Source organism: Pyrus communis, chromosome 2, assembly GCF_041283825.1.
Source record: "Pyrus communis isolate YQ-2024b chromosome 2, ASM4128382v1, whole genome shotgun sequence".
NCBI lineage: Eukaryota > Viridiplantae > Streptophyta > Magnoliopsida > Rosales > Rosaceae > Pyrus > Pyrus communis.
In genome coordinates, this window is record NC_142566.1 from 17,513,928 (window position 1) to 17,531,886 (window position 17,959).

The window sequence follows — 17,959 nt, forward strand, 5'->3', positions numbered from 1 at the left end:
CATTCTCTTGGACCTCTCATTTTCTGCCACCTTAACTCTCTCAAACTCTCAACTCTCTCTCTCTCTCTTCTTCCTCAGCAAGCACCAAGAGGGTGCAACCGCCCCGAATCACCACTACTCGCCATCTTCGGCGAGTCAAACCTTCAAGCCACCAACAAATCTAGCCACGTTGATGAAGGTTATCAACGTTCCAGCCCAGAACTAGAACCAAGGTTTACGAACTCGAACCCCAAAACTCGATTTTCATATTTTCTCGTCGAGACCATGATTTTCCCGATGAACCTCCATCATTCACGGCCTTGGTAAGCCTCGGGAATACTCTAAATCTTATACTTTTGTTTCCATGGTTCGATTCTGAGCATGCTTGTGTGTTTTAGACTGGTTTTATGACAGAAAATAGCTCGGGGAAACTATTTCCCAAATTTTGGCAAAGTTCGCAAGTTTCAACTTTTTTTCGGCCAAGTCCGGTCATGGCGAGAGACCACAATGGTATAATCTTACTCCTTATCTCCCTAGCTTCAATTTGACTATTTATACGCTGAAAATGGTTGAGTTTTTTACCTTGATCGGAGCCGGAATTTATCACCACAACTAGGACTAGGTCAACCCGACCCAATAGAAGAAAAAGCCCAGATCCGCAACCGGATTCGGATCCGAACCTAGGATCCCACCTGGTCCATTTCCTAAATGGATTTGGAATATTCTTAGAATATTCCTTGTGTTGACATTTTCGAAATTTTCTCAGAAACCCTTATAGGCTAATTTCGACACCCCGAGTCCGTTTTTGATATTCGTTTAGTGAAATTCTAAAGATTTAACGTAGTTGACCGGCTCAGCGCCTAGGTTGACTTTTCGATGTTGACCATTGACTTTTTGTTGACTTTTTACAAAAATTCCCGGAACCCTTCTTAGCATATTTTGATGCCTTGATCCCAAAACCGCACTCCATTTTCCCAAATTTAATCGTTTTAGTTGGGTTTTACTAATGGATCCCAATATTATGCTTAGGTGCAATTACCATCAGAGAGTACAATTTTCGTAGTACGAATGGCTACGACCTCACAAGTATTTGTGAGTGGGTCTCTTCTTTTGTATAGTGTGTGTGTATATATATATATTATTTGAGTTTCCATACATAGATTAATAATGCATTTTCTAAGTGATGCCATAATTAAATTGATGTTATAAAAATTGTCGCGATAATTGAAATTTTGAGATTATTATGAATCCTATGGGATGCATAAGTATGCATATTTTTACGGGATGCCTTATTTATATTTAAGGCAGTGAATAGTATTATGTCGACGTAAATTATTGATTTACCACTATATGATTTTGTTTTACGTTATCTACTCAAAGTTGCTGCACCTGTGTTAGTACTCGCCCGGGCCAGGACCAGTCTTTCATGTGTATGTTCGCATCACATCGTACACTCACTTTGGATCCATTGTAGGTGCCAGTCCTGTCTAAGATTGTTGTAGGCAAATAGGACTCATATGTGATGCACATAACACCAGTCTTCACATGATTGTAGTACTAGAGCATATATCATTATTACACTCAGTCATGTTCATGTCAGAATATCTATGCATGAACTCGTGTGTGAGCATATGTCGATGAGCACCCGATATGATATGTTTGTGTATGCGAGATTATGTGATTACCGAACATTAGATGTCTATTTACAAAATATTGTGACGTATTGAATACTTGAGATATTGCAGGCTACGGTAAGTATTTTCATATTATACGTAGTATGTATATTATGGAAACTATACTTGTTTTACAGCAAGGGGATATTATATTTTTGAAAAGGTTTTTACAAGGCTTTATTTTTAGGTCCACCCACCCTTGTTTTTCGCCCTTCTAGGTTTTAGTAGCTAAGCTTTCGTGTCGACGAGGATTCTTGGCAAATCTTGGTATAGTTGATTACCTTCGATGGCATAATTCTTATCGTACCTCTACTGTACTTTACTTATGCTCTACATCACGTGTGAATTGGGTTCAATACCGTTCACATGCGCACTCTTATGTTTAGGCACTTTTAAGTTTACATTTATTCACATTTTTCCACATCACTACACTTTATGGCTCACCTTCCTAGTGTCGGCCAACACAACTCGATTCAGAGTCTAGGTGGACATTCTGGGTTGGGGTGTATTTTTTGTTACAAGTTTGTTACTTTTGAGCTGCGATGTCTTGGTCGAATTGACCACTCGGTCGTTTTCTTTAGTGTTGCTCCCTCGGTGGTTGTTGGCAAAACTTTCATGGCAGCGACGGAAGCGGGCACTGCTTTCTTTGGTTGGAGATTAAGGATTAGAGTTTTTGTTTATTTGATTGGGCTAGGCTTTATGTATCCATTTCCCCAATGTGTTTTGGGTTATTTTGCCTTCCTTTGAGTTGGCATGTAACCTCATTTCTGTTTAATGAATGTTACTTTTTGACCTTGGTTTTTTTTTATATTTCCTTTTGTGTACACCCTAATTAAGATCTACTCCAACCTTTAGAGTAAAACTCAAATTTTAGCTTCTAAACCCACCCCAACTTACTCTAACCCTTAGCCTTAATTTTAGGTTAAAACTGATTTTTGGAGCAAATTTAACGCAAGAAACCAGTCAGGGTAAATGGCTTAGCCTACTCTTGCGCATGGACTCCCCAAAAAAAGAAGAAAGCCGCAGCCTACCTGCAGCACATGACAGTGGGGGGCCTATTGGCCTATTGTTAGGGCATATGTTGGCCACGTGCAGCCTCCCAGCAGCTCTTTTCGAGATTGAATGGGCAAGATTAATGGATCGTTGGTTGATCCAACGTTCCATATTCAATTTTTTTTTTTTTTTACATCTAATTTAAAACACATAGTTGAGATCCAATATGATCAAATCTAATAGTTAAAAAAAAAAAAAAAAAAAAACCTAACGACCCAAAATTAAATCCCACGGCTTAAACAATTAAAAAAAAATCATTTAAATCAAAATTCACCCAAAAAATTAATCTAAATATTTTTAAGTTAAAATGTTCATAAAATTAAATTATGAATTACTTTTAAAAAAATTAGCCTAAATTCATTCTTTGGTAATCTCGAGCTAAAAATTTAACCTAGGAGAGTTAGAGTAGAAAAACTATTTATGGGTTAGAACCTAAATTTTTTGTGTTAAAAAAATTCAGGTTTTAACCCAAGTGTTGGAGATGGTCTAATAAGATATTGAACAAATGTTGACTCTTACAACTGTGCAAACCAAACATGAGAATGAAAAAAAGTGTACTACTTAGTTATCATTCTGTAGCATTTCCAAATTCAAGCAGTATAATGAAAAATTTAGGAGCCATTCAATAACAATTTAGTTTTTGGTTTTCAATTTTCATTTTTTAAAACTGAAAATCGGTTTGGTAACTACTTCTTTTTTTTTTTTTTTTTTTTTTTAACTGAAGAAAGTAGTTTTCATTTTTTTTCTTTTAACTGAAAATTGAAAGTAGTTACCGAATGAGTTTTAATTTTCAAGAAAGTGAAACAAAAACTAAAAACTAAATACAAAATGGTTATCAAACGACCTTAATTTCTAATTGAAAAGGAAGATCAAACTCAACTCCAAACTATACACTTTTTTTCTAAGCCTAAGTATATAAATCTTAAAGTTTATAATAGTAAGTGAGATTTAAAAACCCATATGCATTCCTACCCCCAATGAACTCGTCCCATAACCAAGCACAGCTTAAATGGTTAAAATTCAAAATTTTGATAGTGATTCTTGCCTGAGATTTGTTGGTTCCTAAGACGGTCCAATAGTTTTTCGTGAAACAAATTTTAGGAATCCACATTGTACAACGGCCTACCATAAACTGAGACAAATTCACCCCACACCTCCATGACTTAATTTTCTCTATGAAACCTCATTCTATTGGAATTTAATCAATTACAACCTCCAATTTCTATATTTTTTTTCTACGTAGAATTTCTCGATTTCTATGTTTGTAAACCCAAACAAAAAAAAAAAAAAGTACTTGTTAATTAAATTTTCCAACTTTGATCCAAATTTAAATGATTTCTTCCATCCAGTATAGTAAAATATGCAAGGAAAATTACTTAGAAATGAATGAACTACGAAACTTTATACTGAGGGATTTAAAATGCACTCTACATGATCATTATAAGGACATAAACAAGGAATTCACAAGTGACGAGTACTAATTTGCAAATTCCCGTTAATGCATCGATCAAATCCCTTCAATTAATCTCTTTTAGTGCATTTCTAAGTTATTTAGCCTAAATATCTTGGTACTTGCAAATACCTCATCTAAACATAACCTAGTTGTTGTTGTTTTTTCTTTTTTCTTGGTGAGAATTTAAACGGTAACTATCTAATCTACCATAAAGTATCGAACTAAACCAAGATCGGATTATAGATAACTCAAGTAGTAAGTGAGACAAATCTTCAATTCATCCTGGTTTATTTTGGATTTACTTGAATCCCACAGATTATGTGAAATTTAATTTAATTGCGTTTTGATTAAATGCAGTTGCAAAATAGATTGGTTAGAATGCTACTGTAAGTTGACCGTTATGAAAATTTGTGGTCATTGGTTAGGGACCTTTGTTAGTCAAAGACATGGCACGTGTCTTATCACTTAAGCTAAATTTTGTTAACATGTGACATAACGTTGACTTGATTCTCTCAAGCAAATTACGTTTACTAAAGTGGTGGAAAGCAATCACATCTATGCACACCTCCCCCTAACAATAAGTGTCCTGATACCCTAAGAACACCAAAATTCTTAATCAAATCATAAAACAATAGAAATTTGATATATATTCACCAGTTACACTAAGAAGAACCAATAGCAAGTGTCCTGTTACTTTGCCGGGAAAATGAGAAATATGAAAAAGAAAGTTCACCTCGAATTTGGAGTCTTTTATTTCTTGCACATCATCAATCTACTGGGGTGGGCGGTGTAATATCAAACTTGGGCCTAGTAAATGGAGACTTAGGTCTACAAAGAACATAGGTGCTCGGCCCATATGGGTTTGTTGCAATCAACTTGAATACGTCCAAATCCGATTCAATTTCCACTATCAGGTCGAGCACCATCGGGCGAATTATAATTAGGTAAGAACTAGTATGAACCCAAGCTGATCAATTTTCGAGTTGGCTTGGGTTCAGGCCTTGCCCGCTCGAACTAACCTAATCTTAGTTCAACTCCTTGCTCGAATCTAATAAATAAATGGATAATGAACCCTGGTGGATTTCTATTTTTATTTAAACTTCAATATTATTCGGAAAGAGGATTTTCGAACACAAAACCTTGATTGCATTATTAAATATAATTACATGTGCGACAAGCCTCTTGTAACAAGCTTATAAATTTTTGTGCTTTTGTTTAGTTGAATCTTGAAACTTTACCACTAATGTTGTTGTTTAGTCTGCAATTCTGCAACAAGCCTTGGTTGCAACTTTTAAAGGTATTGAGCGAATTTAGTAATTTGTTTAATTTTGGCATGAATCAAAAGAATACTTGTAAAATACTTTGGCAAGAAATTATAAAATTGGTTGGTATTGGGTTGAGCCCATGGGTTAGTTTTGTGGATTGAGCCCCAAACCGGCAAAGTTGGACAACCTAACAGCGAATTGGAGGATGAGTTTTAAGGACATTTTTCTTAAAAAAAATTCGCAGTTGAAGGGAATATGTATTATTCTTATTCATGTTTTAGTAATAACCAAATTAATGAATAAAACAACTGAAAATATGACTTTAACCCCTCAAATTCAATTTTTTTTCATATAAAATCCGACATTAAATATGCATAGAATTAATTGTGCACATCAAATATGCAATAGGGGCATTTTAGGCATCTAAAAATGTAAAATGTGTAAAGTAATATGTAATTAATGAATTCACTTAGGTAGATCCTAATCACTGGGTTTTTTTTTCAGTAAAAAAATTATGTTAGGTTTTATATGGAAAATTTTAAATTTGAGGGTTTAAAATCATATTTTCAGTTTTTTTCAACCATCTGCAGTTTAAACTAAATCTTTTATAAACTTTTGTAGAGTAATTCACGAGGCTAAAAAAAAAGCGTCAATTTTATTATTCTGTTGTTTGAATTTCAAAATAATTCATATGAAATTGAAAATTTTCGATAGAGTTACAATATTAGGGATTAGGATTCTATACGGATCCTCTTTTGTAGAGATTTGAAGGACCAATCAATCGTGTCCACTTATCGTACATCGTGCAGCCAAAAATTATTTTGATTTTTTTTTTATTTAAAATTAAACACAAAATGTACCTAATGAAAATTGATTGCATGATGTACAATAAACGGACACGATTGATCATCGAAATCCTCACAAAGAGAATCCGAAGATAATTTCTCATCCCAATATTAGAAATCAGGATATCATGAGACTCTTGTGTCATTTTATATTGTTGCCAATGTGACATGTCCTTGTCATGTGGTTGATAATAAGGCACGTCACATGTTTCCCTCGTCGACTTTTATTATATTTGCCAATTTGTCATGACATGCAATGCATGCATGCACATGAGACAGATCTTACACCAACCAACAATTTGATCATCAAACTAATTACGAGCTTGTTTACTTTTAAAATGGTTAAAAGTGTTTTTAATGAAAATATTTTTGAAATCAATATTTTGTAAAAATTCAAGTGAATCATGAAAAAACACTTAAATGTTTACTAAAAGAAACATGCAACTGGTATTTCCTAGAAAAATCACATAACTGATGTTTTTTTGCATAAAAAAAAGCACATGGCCAATATTTTTTACATAAAGTACTTCAAATGCTTTTGAAATCCAAAAATATTTTCTCACAAAATCTTTGATCATTTTTAAAACATTTCTAATGGAGTCCTAAATTGATGCATTCGTTTCGATCACTACCCAAAAATAATGAGCTGGATTTGAGTTCGACACAAAAATCCCATGCAAAACTGTTTCCTCTTTTATAACGACGGTCAAAGTCGTTAGGAACGTTGAGGTGCAAAACGCGGGAAGCGCGTACATCAGGACCGGAATGGACCCCCTCGAAACGGTCACGTTTTGCCTCTCTCTCACCGCCTCCCCTCGGCCGTCCATTTCTGTATAAAGGTAGTTGAATGCTGCAGAAATCTCACGTGTCGTTCCCGAAGCCCCGACCCTCCCTCTCAACACAGAGGGAGAGAAACGCAGACATCGTCTTTGGGGAACTGATTCTTCCACTGCTCTGCTACGCTCCCAAAATTCCATCTTTTCAAAAGGGTATGTGAAAATTGTTCCTTTTTTTTCTTTTTTTTTTAATAATTTTACATTCTGAAGATTCAATTAAATTACTGGGGAAAAAATGGGTTCATGGGTTATTACAGGTGGGTTTTTTAATTTATACTTCAAGTGATGCAAATTGCATGGAAGCGACATAGAGGGTGTGTTTTAAATCTAGATTTGTATAATTTAGTTTTTGTTGGAACAATCAGATCCATGAATTGACAAGCATTATGGGAGCTGAAATGTCTGTTGGATAGGCATTTGAGTTGTGTTGAATGTTTGATTATGCTTTGGGGCCGGCATTTCGTTTCTGTAGAGACATAAAAAGTCTGCATTGTATCTGGGAGAGATCTTGTTCTGGTGTTGGATATATTTTCATTTGCGTTGCTTGACTCCTGTATGCTTAGTTTCATTGGTTCCGAATATTGTTAGAGCCTCAAACCCTGTGATCCACCGGTAAGGCTCGTCATTTGCGCTATAATTGATTCTAATTAGCTTTATTTCTGCAATAGCTATTGTAAGCATTACGTAGAACTCTAACTGGGATGAACAAAACCATTCAATTATCGGTTTCTACAGAATATAATATGTGAGGGCAACTGTGAATTATTAGAAGTAGGATCGATGTTTTTTGATGACCCTTATCCTTTAGCAACAATGCCTTAATCTGCAGCCAAATCTTAGAAACAGACAATTTTCTGATGACTGTTGAGTTGATTCTCAAATTAAAAAAAAAAAAAAAAAAAATTTGATGAGCCCTCTCCTGCCATAATATTTTAGAAATGCAATTAACGTATACCATGAATCAGTGAATCCTTTTGATCTGATATAACTCTTAAGCTAGCTTTCATAATTCTGCAGAACCGGAACATAGGCGACAATGTGTAAGGTGAAAAACATCTGCGAGAGACCAGCCCCAGTTAACAAGGATGTTTCCCCAACGGTTCCTCCATGGCCTGGTCCAGTGGCAAACAGTCTTCATAAGGGGTCATCAAATGATGGATCACCACAAAAGGGGTACAGCTGTGTTTCTACAGCAACAAGAGATTTGTGGGATCGCCTCTTTGATGAAGGTTATAAAGCAGATGTTTCTGTTAATACTGATGACGGTGGAATTATTTATGCCCATGCTAACATTCTTGTAAGTTTATTTTATTCAACTTCGTTTACAATATGTTAAGCCTCTCTATTTTCTGTTTCATCTCTCCTTGAGATTTAAGGAGTCGGGGTTTTATCTCCCTTATTATATCCAACTGGACATCCCTTATCTGAATGTGGGAAAATTGTATTTGATATGCTTACCTATTTGTACATTGTTTTACCACAAAATGATATAGTACTCTAAAACATTGATTTTTCAATGTACCGGTTGTACCGGTTGTAGAAGGAAACATTGATTTTTCAGTTTGAAATTGTAACCTGTCAGTAAGATGTGAGAATGGAGTTATTGTTTATGCTAACGCTATAACTTGATGCTATTGTGACAGGGAATGGCTTCTCCTGTAATCAAAGCCCAGTTGAAGCAATCACACGGGTTTCGTCGTCAACGATTAATCTCAATTCGTGGAGTTCCAGTGGATGCAGTTCGGGTTTTTATTCGATTCTTGTATTCTTCCTGGTAACAATTCTTCCCCTAGCGTTGCTTCTCTTTTACTGAATTTCCTGGAGTGCATTTGATGCCTTAAAAGTGGACTTTGGGTGAGATTTCATACCTGAACCTAGGAGGTTTACATGGAGAACCCATTTTGAATTATGAAACGGTAAAAGCTTTTACCGTACCTAGCTGGCATTTGTAATGAATGTTGAATGATCAACTTTGTGGTTGTTTTCTGCTTGAATTCTTCATTAACCTGCACAAACATAGTGCAATAATAAAACATTTATCCATATGCCAATTTTATTACGACGAGTTTTTTGTTGTAATAGTAAGATGGCACAATGTGATAGTATACTGATTGTAACTGGTTTTTTGTGTTTAGTTACGAGATGAAGGAAATGGAGGCTTTTGTTGTGCACTTGTTGGTGCTCGCTCATGTTTATGTGGTTCCCCAGTTGAAGCAAGAATGCGAGAAGAAGCTGGAGCATGGTTTGCTTACTATAGATAATGTTGTCGACATCTTTCAACTGGCACTACTGTGTGATGCCCCTCGGCTTAGCCTCATTTGTCACCGTATGATCCTGAAGAACTTTAAAACTGTTTGTACAACTCGAGGATGGAAAACAATGAAGAAGAGTCACCCGACACTAGAAAAAGAACTCGTGGAGTCAATGATTGAAGAAGATACTGTAAGGGATCTGTATGCGTTTGGTTTCTTCTTCTTTCGTTTCCTTGTATCTGTGTGCAGGGCCATGGAAAGTCATGCTAAAACTCATTCATGCTTGAATTTATTTTCAGAGGCAAAAGGAGAGGATCAAAAAGATAAATGAGAGAAAAATTTATATGCTCTTATACGAGGCAATGGAGGCTCTTGTGCATATATATGAAGATGGTTGTCGAACAATTGGACCATCTGATAAGGACTTTAAAGAGAACCAGGCACCTTGTAAGTATGTAGCCTGTAAGGGACTGGAATTGCTCGTTCGCCATTTTGCTGGCTGCAAGTTGAGAGCCCCAGGCGGTTGCATCCATTGCAGGAGAATGTGGCAGCTGCTGGAGTTACACTCCCGCCTTTGTTCTGGTTCCCATAACTGCAGGGTTCCTTTGTGCAGGTGTACCTACTAATCTTTCTTTGTTTTTTCCCCTTTTTCCTTTGATTCTAGGGTGGGGGACGCGAGGGTCAAACTCTCGGTGTGGGTGCGGTGGTAGTAAGTTCTCCAACCACTAGACCTATATGCCCCGATCTTTTCCCCACGTAGTTTCATATAAGCATTGTAGATTTGAGTTTTAGACCATCTTACATAAACCGACAATGGGTGGAAAGGCTTAGAATCTTGTAATGACACAAGTTTTAGAATTCCTGAAGTGAGAGTCTATGCTCTCAACATGCCTCCTCACATGTAGGACTTGAGCCAAACACGTAGACAACTTACATTAGGTCATGTAGCCCAATATCGGGTCTACATGGTCTGTCTATTTTAGAAATAGGAGCATCCAACCAAAACCAATTGTCAATGGGATAGAGAGGCCCGAGACCATGTATATTTTGAGACTTGTGACACAAGGCTCGAGAGTTCCCGATGTGAGATTTTATACGCAACAAGTTTAGGTAAGTGATGGCAATGCTTAGTAGATAGATAAAATCAAATTCATCCAACGGTAATCAATGGGTCGGTGAGCAAAAACATTTGCTTTGTTTTGAGCACGAAAGCTTCATATTTCACGTTATGGATTGTTTTGTTTTGTTTACGCATCCTGTGTCTAATTCTGGAAACTGTTTTAAATTCAGGAATTTTAAGGAGAGAATAAAGAAGCAGAGCAAGAAGGACGAGATTAGGTGGAAAATGTTAGTGAAGAAGATTTTGACAACAAAGAGAATCGCCGGAGCGCCATTCGTTTCATCGGCATTTGTCAGCACTTTGTGGCAGTGAAGTCGTCGTCTTTGTTCCCACGCAATGGAACACCAGATTTTAGTTTTACAAATTTGTTGTGCTATCAATGTAACCAGTGTTCCGTTGTAATCTTTAATCTGTAATTTAATAAGACGCGGAGATGAAATTCCGGAATTCCGGTAAACTCACAAATACCAAAATTTCAAATATGTATTTTGGTTCTACAAAATATGTAAGATAATGTTTAGCTCAAGTATATATGTGAATGCATTGAACTCCTTGTTCATATATTTGAGACCTCTCACGTACAAATAAAAAGGGATGCCTAACTAATCGGGAAATTTTTGACAAAAAAATTAGTGGGGTCATTCCTTAATAATACATTTACACAGCACTTGTGTTTGATTGGAAATGTGTGGTTCGAAATGGGAACTTCTTCTTAGGTCATGTTTACTTACAAAAAATAAGATCATTTTCATTCATGCGTTTACTAAAACCTAAGGAATGAATAGATAAGTGAGTCCCATATTGATCTTGGTGGCATACCAAAAAATCATACCCAGTACTTCTCATTCACATTCCTTCTCGTCGCACCTTACCAAGTAACATGTCATTACATCGTTGAGCGTGAGTGAAGTAATGAATTAGAAATTAAGATACGTCTCTAACTCAAGATACGTACAAAGCTCGATTCCCTCCAATGTAGCAACAAAAAAATATTGTTAGATTGAATCCATTACTTCTGGAATTATTTTGCCTTTTCATAAAGGTGATTAGATCTTTAGAACGATGTAGTCTTTGTTTGCTTTCCTTAAAGTAGAACATAAATATGAAGACATTGACAATATGTCTCCTCCTCCCCCTCAATTATTTCACCAAATAATAAATTAACTCCATTATTCAAGTGGGGTAAGGGGGAGAAATTAAACAAGCCAATGATTAAGAAATATATATAGCTGCTAATTATTATTGATTTATATTTAATTTGTGAAATTAATGCAGACCACAACACCAAAACATTCTTCTTTTTCCTTCAAAATGTGTGGGACTCTCTGGATCTGGATGAAGAATCCTATCCTAATTATAAATGTTTATACTTTCAATTTTCCCCCCCTTTTCTTCTCTTTTAGCATGAGTGTACAGCTCTTCCAAGTATCGTTCGATGCTTAGCTTTTTCGACAATGCACCCGAAATTCTCATACAAAATCTGTTGCTTCGCTTCTCCGAGAGCCTTACCTGATGAACTGACTGGGGAATCTCTGATCTGAATCGGGATGTTCTTTATATTGGAAGACTTTCAAAACTGCCTTCCCTCCTGCGTTTCTTCTACTCCTTTTACATGCTTGTAACAGAACAAAACAAATATACTGGTGCTGCCGCTTCTTCAGTTTGGACATGTCGATGACCCTGGTACTATCCTCTAACTTATGTGTCTTCGCGTGCTTCATGTACATATTTTTACGGTGACAAGCTTTCATCATCTGAACTGTTGTCTTGTCTCACGTTATACCTGTTGAGAACTGGTAGAGGAGCAGTTGATGCTATGCGGAATGATCTAGCAGAGCCCACCAGTGTTCTATCCTGCATACTCCCCACTTCCTTGCAAACTTGGTCCAATATGTTCAGAAAATCTCTCACGATCATGAAGATTCTGAAAGGGTGGGCTTCCTCCTTTGCTGTATCCCCGTGAAAATATTCAGTGACCTCTTTCACCAGAAATAAAGCCTTTCTTTCATCAGCCTTGACCCTAAGAATTTCATCCTTGGCCTCATTTAGAAATACCTTCATCGAGTTGAAGAATTTCCCTTCCATATCGGGTTTCTCATATTGCAAAACCAGTTTTACCTTCTCAAGCCCCATTTCAAGCTTCGACAGGTAGCTACTTAGAACATCTGAGTCCATTCCTGCTACTTTCTTGACGTTGCTGAGGTCTCTGCCCAGCCCTGCAACCATTTGCAATCCTTGCTTTCTGAAACCATCTTCCTTGGTCTTGGCAGGCATGTTTTTAGCATTATCATTTGTAGAATCAACAACTTCACCTTCGGATTTTATGATCTCTTGGACCACAAAATGGAGCAATGTGGTCTTTCCATCAGTTGCCTTTACGTCTACTAGTTTTAATAGTGTATCAAGTTTGAAAGATTTAGCGTCGCCACGATTGGTCCCAACATTCATTCGGTTCCCTGTCTTGAGAACAGCTTCAAGGAGTTTGAGGAATAATCGACTGCTCTTTAGTTCTTCACTTGCGTCCTGAAGAATGACAAGATATTATGTATCAATTTTTATGTCAATATTTATGGAATTAAGAGATCATAAAACAAAATATTTAATTTCAGCCAAAGTACCTCCAGCGTTTGAAAGGACTTCCTCAGGTACTTCACTTCTGTATCAAAATTAGCTCTGTATAGCATTGCCTCAACTCTCTTAAAGGCAAATGGGATATCGAGCACAGCCTTCAGAAAGCGTTCAGCAGTCCCTAATTTTGAGACGTCACCCTGGTAGTCTCGAAGCTTAATTTCTTCTTCCTTTGTTGGAGCCATCTTCACCAGAGTTTCCAACAGCTCAACGCCCAAGCCTTCGGGGTTACCTGTTATGTACAAACAAATAATGCACATGATGTAGCAAATATAAATACCACCAAAACACGGAGGGAACGAGAGAAGGTTAACTAGTGGCTGTGATACATTGACACCAAGTGATCGAACTTTCAAAGGGCAATCCATTTCTGTTGACAAAGATTTCACCTGAACCTATTGCTTCTTTTAACGGAAAACTTTAAAGACAGTATGTCATTTCACAAGGGAGGTTGTAGGGAATCAAAAAAATTCTGTTGGAAAAATTGCAGGATTATTAGAAAGTAAAGTTTGAATATTAAAAAAAAAATAATAAAAAAATAAAAAAATAAAGTATTAGCAGCTCGAGTCCTCGTGTTAGTAATTTGCTCTCATAGCGCTACAGTGCTTTCGTTCTCTCTTCTTCCTCATATTCATTACTGACATGATCATGTCTGTGGGTGGAACATACTGTTGCTTTTACTCTTATTTTCCAAGTAACAATAATGACTTCCAGCTTAAGCTTTTAACTGTCACTTTTGTCTTGAAATCCTCCATTATCTCCTTGTCTTCTTTCCTTTCCCAAACAGTGGCTCGATATAGAATTCGTGCCTCCGAACAATTTGTGTTACTAGAAACTCATTTAATTTTATTACTCCGAAACGAGTTAAGAATTCATGATATCCATGTTTAGTCTAATGGATCCCTAACCTTGCTATGCTTTCAGTAAATTGGGCAAACAATTTGATGACAAAGTTTCTATATCACTAAGCAGAATTAAGGAGTTACTTAATCATCAGAAATGAGAAAGGAGTAATCACTCACCGTCTAAAAGCGCTTCGGTGACCTCATCTCGTGCAACATTCAGTGCTCTCAACAGTATAGCTATGTTTTGTGACTTCTTTGGATCCAAAACCCTGTTTTCCTGCTCAACAGGAGGAAGAACTGACCGTCTAGTAGTCTCTTTTGGGACTGAATTCCCCGGATTACACCCGAAAAGAGTCTCCATCATGTCCTCATTTAACCTGCAAACAAATTAGACATTACCAAAAATCAGAATGTGCACACATTATTCAATTAGCTTGATTTCAGCTGAACTTTACTTACTGGAATGAGCTCGATTTCAGCTGATCCCACACGGTAGCGCGGTCAGAGGTTGCCCGGACCTTGTCCCAGTGCAGAGGCTTCAGCTTGGGCTTTGCCCCTCCTGAATCTTCATTCTCAAAACTCTCTGAAGACGCCAAGCTTTCAACAACTTGCTCAGTAGGTTTTCTTGTCCCATTTTCGAAAGGCCCTTTCGGGATTGCTGCAAAGGAGGATTGTGGCTGTGGCTTCACCGGAACTTGAACTGGCCTTGCAGAAACCACTCTTTCTGAATCCCCAACTTGCCTTAATATCGTCGGTCGCGACGGCGGCGGTGGCGGAGGAGGCGGAACAGGGGCTTTAGATACACGCGCCAAATTTGGTGGAGGTGGGGAGGAGAATTTCGGCCTCTTATGAGAAAACGATGGAGCTCTCTGTTGGGCGTCGTGGGTTTGAGTCTGAATTGGCATTGGCGGCGGGGGAGGGGGCGGAGGAGGCGGCGGCGCGGCCTGGTTCCTTGTGGTGGAAGAAACCGAAAGCCGGGATTTTGGAGAAGTTCGTTTCGAGTTGTGAATTGAACCGGCGACGTGAATCGGAGCACAATTGGCGACTCCATTGTTGCTGCTCTGCTTCGGTGTGTAGTAGCTGCCGTCGTAGCTGATGGAGGAGCAGTTCGGCGAATGAAACGCCGTTTCGTTGCTCTCTTCATCGGAGGACGACATGGCTGACGGCGAGTTGAGGTTCTGAGGAGGGTTGGTCAAAGGAGGAAGCGGCTGCAACTCGGGACTCGGCCGGTACCGATCCGATATTTTGACCGAGTTGAGCCTGTGATAAGGAGACCGGTTCAATTCCGCCGTTGTCGGCCCGCTCACGGCTTCGCTGCTCGTCGTCGACGTGCGGCTGGGCTCGACTGTGCCAATGTAGAGGAAGCTCGAGGGTGGGATTCTTGGGTCGTCAGCGTATCTCTGGGAATCGGGTCCTCCGCCATTGACGAGTTTCTGAGACTCGGACGGGTGTTTGACTCTGTGGCGGTAAAGGAAGAAGGCGAGGCCGGAGAGCATCCCGAGAGTCACGATTCCGACCGAGGCGGCAATGGCGACTTTCTTCGTCCCCTTGGTCGGTTGCGGCGCTTGTGGGTTCTGCACAGGGGTGGCATTAGACGGCGGCGGAGGGGGTTGAGTCTGATCTGGGGTCGACCCAGATGGCAACTCATGGAAAAAGGGCTGGTCGCTTGAAGTGTCGGTCGGAGGCGGCGGTGGAATCGGCGGCGACGGGGCGTCCGGCGGAGGGGAGGAGCTGTCTGGAAACAGGGGCTGGTGGAGAATTCTTCTGTGGATTGCAGTTAGTGATTGGAATCGAAGAGCGTGGAGGGAAGTGAGGGAGAGGGAGAGAACAATGGAGAAGATGAGCTGGTGACGAGGAGCTCGCAATTTCATGGTGGAGTTTCAATGGCGGAGTGTTCGGTTCTGGTTTTGTTTTTGTTTCGCAAAATAAACCCAATGCATCGTCGTCGTCGTCTTCTTCCTTCCTTCTTTCAGTGATTTTGTTTTTGGGATTTTGATTTTTTCTGTTTGTTTTGGTTGGATTGAAAGCCAGAAATTGGCAGAGAGAGAGAGAGAGAGAGAGAAGAGAGAGAGGGGAGAGAGAGTGAGTTGGAGGGGAAGGGAAGCTTTTTTGGCTGCAAGATCTGGGATGCGTATGCCCAAGAGTAGCTTCTGATCTCAGCAGTAAGCCGCATTCCCTCTTTTTTTTATTTTTTCCTTTTTTTTATTTTTAATTTTCTTTACACCTATTTGTCATGTGGATTTGTTCATTAGTTTTAAAAAAAGTTAACATATGAATTAATCAAATTATACCTAAGTATTTTATTAGTGGGGTTTCTTTTAAATAACCCCCTAATAGAAAACTAATTTCTACCAAGAACACTAGAAAAATTAATCTCTTGTGAACTATGCTAAGGTCATGTCATATGATTCAAATAAAATTGAGTTTGTAGGGTAATGATCGTGGTTGATATGGAAGATATGAAGATTTTGAGTCACATCTCAATTTATAATACTTTAGATAATTTGTTTTTTTTTTTTTTTTTTTTTTTTAGGTTTGAGTGAAGGGGATGCAAAATTCTTATTACGTGAACGTGACCTATCTCTGACTCATTTTTTTCACTCGCATTCATCATTTGAGCTAACTCAAAGACTTTCTGCCTCTATAAAGACAAATTCGTCTTTTAAATCGAGAAAAAACGGTTTGTTTATACCTTCTACTAGAGGCATTTTAGGTTACGAAGTTTTATTTTTGTTATTAATTTGCAGTTATTATATGATGTGGTATACCACATAGGATTTTCTTATTGAAATTTGTAGAGCTTAACTTCATAGTAGTCCTAAACAACTATACAATACAGTCACCAAAAGGTTTAGCATTTTAATCTAATTGAGGAATGATATTTAAATTCTTTAAAAATAAACTTAACTGTGACTTTCTCACACCTGTAATATACATTCTTTCATTGCGTTATAAATTATATAGACGGTCTTACTTGAATTACTTTTAATACAAACGACAGAAATAAAAATTTAAGCTTAAAAATACATAAAAATACAGGGGAGAATAAAAGAATGTGAACAGCATTACTAACAATAATACTTTCATTTTAATTATCATTATATTAGACAAATGGTGGTGTTATGCATACATTTTTTACCTTCTGACACTTTAATTTTTGACAATCGAATCGAATAAATTAAAGAACATAAATTAACAGATAACGTGTATAAACTAAACAAATGGAACGATTTTTTGTGTTACTTTGTTAGTGTTTATTTTATAGTGGTGAAAAGGAAAGAATGAGAGTGTTGTTGTAGCGAGGAGAATCTAGTTTGGTGGCTGTTGTTATCAAACAAATGAATGGACGATGATGACGACGTAGTGGTCCGGATCCTTTCCATGTTAATAAAGCGCCACCTTCGTGTCTTTAGTTGTTCCTTTCTATTTTTAACTCTTATTTTACCTTTCATCGAGGCCGAGGCCCAACAAGGCAAGGCACATATTCTTTTCATGTTTCCACTTGCTGCCGTTGGATCCCGACTATCCCGACTACTTTTACCGTCTTTTTATATCTGAATTATGATTTAATGATATTTTATAAAGTAATTTAAAAGTTAATAAAAACTTTATTGTTTAGCAATTTACTAATTGTATTTTTTCTTTCACTTAATCAATAAAACATTTGTGTTAATTAGGCATGGGCTAATGTACCAGTACGCCTATTATGATTTCCACTACAAGAGTCAAAATACGAACAAGAAACCAGAGAATTCCATAAACCTTTTTTAAAAATTCTAATCTAGAAAACGACAACCAATTATATGCTTCAATATAATTACTAGGAGTAAGCATTATTGCTTGTTTCCAATACTTGGTGGCTTGATCGAACCAAGCCTCTGCAATTTCGGAATCTCCTTGTTGAATGCCCTGTTCTCCCCGATTGGAATAGGGAGTAAACAATTTAATCAAAATTTACTGAAGTATTGTATTACAAAGAATAATTAGAGGAATTGTATCAATATCTGGAC

At 37.6% G+C, this 17,959-nt stretch overlaps 2 protein-coding genes across 2 annotated transcripts; one reads left to right on the top strand and one right to left on the bottom strand.

Annotated features, from left to right (window-relative positions):
- The first annotated feature begins 6,922 nt into the window (after window positions 1–6,922).
- Window positions 6,923–11,037, top strand: BT4 (BTB and TAZ domain protein 4). Its single transcript, XM_068487009.2, has 6 exons — window positions 6,923–7,257; window positions 8,122–8,401; window positions 8,748–8,878; window positions 9,240–9,546; window positions 9,656–9,969; window positions 10,647–11,037. The coding sequence occupies exons 2-6, from the start codon at window positions 8,141–8,143 to the stop codon at window positions 10,786–10,788; spliced, it is 1,155 nt and encodes a 384-aa protein (XP_068343110.2). The 5' UTR covers window positions 6,923–7,257; window positions 8,122–8,140; the 3' UTR covers window positions 10,789–11,037.
- A 651-nt stretch (window positions 11,038–11,688) lies between these two features.
- Window positions 11,689–16,128, bottom strand: LOC137747011 (formin-like protein 6). The gene is made up of 4 exons (XM_068487008.2): window positions 14,409–16,128; window positions 14,127–14,326; window positions 13,095–13,336; window positions 11,689–12,999 (listed from the first exon to the last, which is right to left on the bottom strand). The coding sequence occupies exons 1-4, from the start codon at window positions 15,818–15,820 to the stop codon at window positions 12,208–12,210; spliced, it is 2,646 nt and encodes an 881-aa protein (XP_068343109.2). The 5' UTR covers window positions 15,821–16,128; the 3' UTR covers window positions 11,689–12,207.
- Window positions 16,129–17,959: the final 1,831 nt, after the last annotated feature.